Raw genomic sequence first — 6,000 nt, forward strand, 5'->3', positions numbered from 1 at the left:
GCCATTCACACTCTCTATTCAAAACAACAGTGATATTCTTTAAAAAAATATTTATTTACTTAATTTATTTGGCAGAGATCAAAAGTAGGCAGAGAGGCAGGCGGGGGGTGGGGGAAGCAGGCTCCCTGCTGAGCAGGGAGCCCAATGCAGGGGCTCGATCCCAGGACCTTGAGATCATGACCTGAGTCAAAGGCAGAGGCTTTAACCCACTGAGCCACCCAGGCACTCCAACAGTGATATTTTTAAAATGTCAGACCATGTCACTCTTCTGCACAAAACCCAATGGCTTTCAAACTCATTCACACTGAAGCTAAATCCTTAACACGACCTGTAAGACTCTAGATTAGTACTTCTCCAATTTAAATGTGCATCTGAATTACCTAGGTATCTTAAAAAATTGATTTTCTGATTCAGCAGTTCTGAGTTAGAGCTTGGATTTCTGATAAGTTCCTAAATCATGATTCTAATGTTGCTAGTCTGAAGACCACACTTGGAGGATCATGACTATAGAGGAATCTGGATCACTTCTCACCTGACCTCTTTTGCCCTAGCTTATTCCACTCCAACCAGATTGGCATTTTACCACCTCAGATCCTCAGCACTGGCTTTTGTCTCTGCTTAGAATGCCTATGAGAATTGGCATAGTTCACTTCTTCACTTTTTTTTTTTTTAAAGATTTTATTTATTTATTTGACAGACAAAGATCACAAATAGGCAGAGAGGCAGGTGGGGGTGGGGGGAGCAGGCTCCCCTCTGAGCAGAGAGCCCGATGGGGGCCCAATCCCAGGACCCTGAGATCATGACCTGAGCCAAAGGCAGAGGCTTTAACCCACTGAGCCACCCAGGCACCCCTACTTCTTCACTTTTAAGGCCTCTGCTCAAATGTCACCTATCAGAAATCCTTCTCTAATCATCCAACATAAAATGCAGTTCCTACTCTGCCACACCCTATCTTTATTTTTTTTTTAAAGATTTTATTTATTTATTTGACAGAGAGAGAGTGAGAGAGCGTACAAACAGGGGAAGCAGCAGAGGGAGAGGGAGACGCAGGCTCCCCATCAAGCAAGGAGCTTGATTCAGGACTTGATCCCAGGACCCTGGGATCATGACCTTAGCCGAAAGCAGATGCTTAACAACTGAGCTACCCATGCGCCTTGTGTCACATCATGTCTTGTTTATCTTGCTTATATTTCTCCCTGGCACTTCTAACCATCTGACAAATCCCATATTTATTTATTCCTTGTTGAGAACATTGAGAGAAAGAACTTTTCAACTTGTATGTTTTGTTCACTGTTGTATCTCCAGTACCCAGAAAAGTGCCTGCCTGACACACAGTGCATCATCAGTAAATACCTGTTCAACAAATTAAACAATTTGTTCTTGCAGAACTTATAGTTAGGGTTCTAGACACCAAAAACAATGGAACTGTTATAAAAACAACAACAACAAAACTCTAATAGTGATTATCTATTTAAAAAATGATGCACTGGGACACCTGGGTGGCTCAGTTGGCTTCTGGCTCAGGTCAGATCCCAGGGTCCTGATAACTCACTAATAGGCTCACTGATAACATATAAATCGCTTTGTTCAGCTCTAGGCTTCAATGGATAACTGCATTGTACATATACTGTTCAGTGTTGCAGCTGTATGTGTTTGTTTGTTTGTTTGTTTTCCCCCATTACTACACTCTTGGAAACAAGAGATCTAGACTTTAAAATTTTTTTACCTAAAACAGGTCAGATCAAGTCCCACTCATTTTGAGAAAGCTACCTTCTCCTATAACCTTTAAATCCACCCAAACTTAATTTTGGCGTATGATAAGAGATAAAGATTAAAAATAAGTTTTTGTCCAAAGAGTAGCCACATACACCCAGACTGTTTATTGAATAATTGAGGAAAGGAGGTCAATGTGTACATTCTTCATGTAATAATACATCCCAAACAATGCTAGGAAAAAACAGTGACTAGGAAAGATATGTTCTTTGTCCACATGGAGCTTAGTGGAGCAGACAGACAATATAATTACATGTGGGATGGTTGTTTTGAAGTGCTAGGCACAGTAGCAGCAGGGGGTCTTACCTCTAAGCTGCGATGGAAGATTTCTGATGGACAATATCTCTTGCACAACATACTGATTCACCCCTCCACTTTTCAACAACTCCTCAGGGGATAGAGGCAGACGAAACTCATACAGTTGGGGAGACATCTTTCTCCCACTGGCTCACAGGGCTGTAACCCAAACAGCAAATAGGTTAGGGTTTATATCTAAGGCCTGTCTTTTCATCTGGTTCTGTTATTCCTGCCCCTTCAATATATGATGCTTATATCAAACTTCTATCAAGCTGGTAACATTACCTCAGAAGACGTGAGATCAACCCTGGACTAGAATCTAATTCTAGTTGTGACTCTGCCACTTGGTCATGTCACATAATCCGGTGAACCGCATCTGCAGTTCTGGAGTTATTTAGCTGGAGTTACTTATCTCTGATTATTTTACAAAGTTGCTCTGAGGATCAAATGAGTCAAGGGCTCATTTTTACAGCTCATGTTTACAGAGCTGTAAATTGGTGTATCAATGCATCAAGTTAGCATTATTATTTCCGTTGTTATGGACAAAGTTTAACACAGAGACCGTCTCACCCGATGCCAGGACAGTGGGCCAGCATGGGTTAGTGGGTGCCCTCGCCCCAGAATAGGAGTATTAACATTTAATACATATTTGTTTACAATGTGTCACCTACTTGGTGGGCTATTTGAATACATCATACCTGATCTAGTTCTCCAAATACTAATATCAAGGAATGCATAGTAATATAACCCAATTTACAGATGAGGAAATTGAAGCTTAGAAAGTTCGGCGATTTGCCCATATTCCATAGCGGATCTGTAAAACGTACTGTTTCTACTACATCTTACCCCAAGGATATACGCACGGAACTTCCCGCCTCTCCTACCCGGTCTAATACCGCCTCATACTGCCTCGAGCCCAACATGCCCAGTCTCTCATTCCCCGCCGCCCATTAATACCATACCTCAGAACTCAGCCGTCGCTCCTCCGACTCAGGTCGCCAGGCGAAATGAAGGGAAAAAGACGGAGTGCACAATACGCACCAATCAGTACCGCAGCTCTCGAGCGGGCAGAGAAACCGGCCAATCCCCTGTAGCAGGAGGCAAAAACCCGCCTCAGAGCCAGGCGCCGCGCGGGCAAAGCCACAAACGTGGAGTTCAAATCTCAACGGCCGTTAGGAGGCCAATCGCAACACTCACTGCAGAAACCGGCCAATCACTCCGCAGGAGGCGGGAAGCCGGGCCGCGTTGCGGACGGAGGGGCGGGGTCTGGATCCAGCGTCCGTTCCCCTCGTCTGGCGGCTGCTGGGCTCTCCTCCGCTTCTAACCGGGAATTGGTAGCGTCCCTGGGCTAGGGCTCACTCAATCATCCCCCCAGGACAGGAGGCAAGTCCAAGCCGGGAGTTTAGAAGGCTTAGGCAATAGTCCACGTTCCGCCATCGCCTCTGCTGTGTGACGTCCAGCAGGTCACTTCACTCTGAGCCTTACATTTCCTCTCCAGTAGAAAAGGGGTAATAAAAACAGCTATAGCGCAAAACCGCTGTGAGGCACAGAAAAAGGAAGCTCGGGGTTCCAGGGTCTGCACCTTCATCTCCCTCACAGTTGAGGGACAACCCAGGACAGGGAGAATTTTCTTGAAATTCAGTTCGGGGGCCTCCCAGGCAACCACGAGAGTAGCGGCTCCGTCGTTCCGACGCTCCCAGACTTCTGCGGGCGAACCGGAAGCACCGGGGAGGGGCGGGGCGGGACTTTGTCCGGGTTCGTACTTTGGAACCAGGAGGGCGGGGCCTATGGCTGGGGAAGGAGGGGCCGAGGCGGGGTGAGGCCCAAGATGGCTCCCTCCGTCTAGTGCCCTCTGACGCTAGTGCGGAAGGTCCCTGTCATCTCTTTGAAGGCCACGTGCGACGCTGCGCTGTTGTGGGGGAGAGACGAGAGCAATGGCAGGGAGCCTCTCTTTGGGGGCAGGAAGGGTCCTATGGGGCCGGGTGCCCTTGGCCTGCATAAGCTTCTCTCTGGGTAAGTGACTCATACAGAAAAATGCCCGAGAACTGCTTGTTTTGTAAGCAGCTCATATTCATTCCATTTCTTCCCCATCCCTAGGTATTCCTAGAATGTTCCATGTAAGGCTCACTCTTCCTCCTCCCAAAGTGGTTGATCGTTGGAACGAGAAAAGGGCCATGTTCGGGGTGTATGACAACATCGGGATTCTGGGTAAGACATGACTCTGCGGCATAGAATCTCAGAATGGCAGTTGTACCTTAAAGACTTTTTTTGGACCAGCGTAGGAATGGTACCATGCTCAATAGTAAGAGTAGACACGTGCGTGTCTATTTACGTTGTGTACGGTGCTGTTACTTCTTAGAATAACTTTTTCACTTTACAGCCAAGGAACCTGAGGCACAGAGACATTGTGTGATTTTCCCAAAGCTAGTAAATGGCAAAATTTGAACCCCCAGCAACCTGAACAGACTGGCTCCAGAGACACTGTGTGTGTGTGTTTTTTTTTTTTTTTTAAGATTTCACTTATTTATTTGACAGAGAGATCACAAGCAGATAGAGGCAGGCAAAGAGAGAGTGGTGGGGTGGGAGTGGTGTGGGGAGCAGGCTCCCTGCTGAGCAGAGAGTGCTATGCGATGGGGGGCTGGATGCCAGGACCCTGAGACCATGACCTGAACTGAAGGCAGAGGCTTATTAACCCACTGAGCCACCCAGGCGCCCCGAGGCTGTGCTCTTGATCATGTGGTATAATGTGTCTTTTCTATAGGTGTAGGTCAGGAAATGGCAATTTTGTGCTGAAGGCTTAGCGGGTGGAGGCTGGCTTCCCTCTTGTCTTGGAACTAATACCCTCTCTCATATTACACAGGAGACTTTGAAAGGCACCCCAAAGAACTGATCAAGGGCCCCAGATGGCTTCGAGGCTGGAAGGGGAACGAATTACAACGTTGTATCCGAAAGAAGAGAATGGTTGGAAACAGGATGTTCCTTGATGACCTGCACAACCTTAATAAACGCATCAGTTACCTCTACAAACACTTTAATCGGCATGGAAAGTATCGGTAGAAGAGAAACCTGGGAACTGTGGAAGAAGCACATCTGTAACACAGAGAAGGGGAACAGTACTTTTCCTTATAAGGAAAGGAATTTGTATGCTCTCTGTAATAAAATGGGGCTTCTTTGGAATCTGTTATCCTCATACTTTATTTTACTCTAGTTGAACTTTTACTTTGTCATGTAGACTATGAAGTCTGACTCATCCATAAGTCTTATAGTCTTAGGTTTGGACTTAACCACCTGCCCTTTGCAGACTAGCCATACCTATAGCTTTTAAAAAATAAAAATTATTATTATTATTTTTAAAGATTTTATTTATTTATTTGACAGAGAGAGATCACAAGTAGGCAGAGAGGCAAGCAGGGAGAGAGAGAGAGGAGGAAGCAGGCTCCCCACCGAGCAGAGAACCCGATGTGGGACTCGATTCCAGGACCCTGAGATCATGACCTGAGCCGAAGGCAGAGACTTAACCCACTGAGCCACCCAGGCGCCCCCCAAAATAAAAATTATTATTTGCACTTTTTGACATTTAGCCCTTCATGTACTGAAAATGGTAACTTTTGATTACCTCATAATTCTGTTAAGTTAAATGTGTTTTTAAAAACACTTTCACACTGGTGGAAATGTAACAGATGGGATTATGCTTCTGCATTCTCATCAAAAATATTGGGTACCTCTTCTATAGGAAGAACAAAATGTAATAGATAATATTAAACAGAAAATAAATAGTAAATAGAATATAGCTTTTGTAAAATATTTTGTAAATAGAAAATAGCTTTTCTAGTTAGGGAATAAAGATTTATTCTCACATGTACACTTCATTCTGAGGCATTAAGGACCATATAAATGGTTTACATCCTAATCCTGACTAATCGTCAGAAT

General features: G+C 45.1%; 2 protein-coding genes across 5 annotated transcripts in view; one reads left to right on the forward strand and one right to left on the reverse strand.

The window, feature by feature from the left end:
* Nucleotides 1-3,811, reverse strand: part of NCAPD2 (non-SMC condensin I complex subunit D2) — a 29,832-nt gene extending 26,021 nt beyond the window's left edge. The window contains exons 1-3 of one of the 4 annotated variants that reach the window (XM_082742715.1): nt 3,268-3,776; nt 3,033-3,158; nt 2,080-2,229 (exon numbers count right to left, since the gene is read on the reverse strand). In XM_082742715.1, coding sequence (XP_082598841.1) covers nt 2,080-2,206 — 127 coding nt within the window. In that variant the 5' untranslated portion in view covers nt 2,207-2,229; nt 3,033-3,158; nt 3,268-3,776. Of the gene's footprint in view, nt 1-2,079; nt 2,230-2,916 lie in introns of all 4 variants that reach the window. The other 3 variants (XM_082742714.1, XM_082742716.1, XM_082742717.1) reach the window with 3 other exon arrangements.
* A 35-nt stretch (nt 3,812-3,846) lies between these two features.
* MRPL51 (mitochondrial ribosomal protein L51) lies at nt 3,847-5,247 on the forward strand. The gene is made up of 3 exons (XM_082742719.1): nt 3,847-4,083; nt 4,168-4,278; nt 4,931-5,247. The coding sequence occupies exons 1-3, from the start codon at nt 4,005-4,007 to the stop codon at nt 5,125-5,127; spliced, it is 387 nt and encodes a 128-aa protein (XP_082598845.1). The 5' UTR covers nt 3,847-4,004; the 3' UTR covers nt 5,128-5,247.
* Nucleotides 5,248-6,000: the final 753 nt, after the last annotated feature.

Source organism: Mustela nivalis, assembly GCF_964662115.1.
Source record: "Mustela nivalis genome assembly, chromosome: 7".
Lineage (NCBI taxonomy): Eukaryota > Metazoa > Chordata > Mammalia > Carnivora > Mustelidae > Mustela > Mustela nivalis.

Excerpts from the sequence above, each read along its gene's own strand:
- MRPL51 (XM_082742719.1), top strand. The coding sequence starts at position 4,005 with ATGGCAGGGAGCCTCTCTTTGGGGGCAGGAAGGGTCCTATGGGGCCGG. Across the intron at positions 4,084-4,167 it reads CTGCATAAGCTTCTCTCTGG|GTATTCCTAGAATGTTCCAT; the intron begins GTAAGTGACTCA and ends CCCCATCCCTAG. Across the intron at positions 4,279-4,930 it reads TGACAACATCGGGATTCTGG|GAGACTTTGAAAGGCACCCC; the intron begins GTAAGACATGAC and ends CATATTACACAG.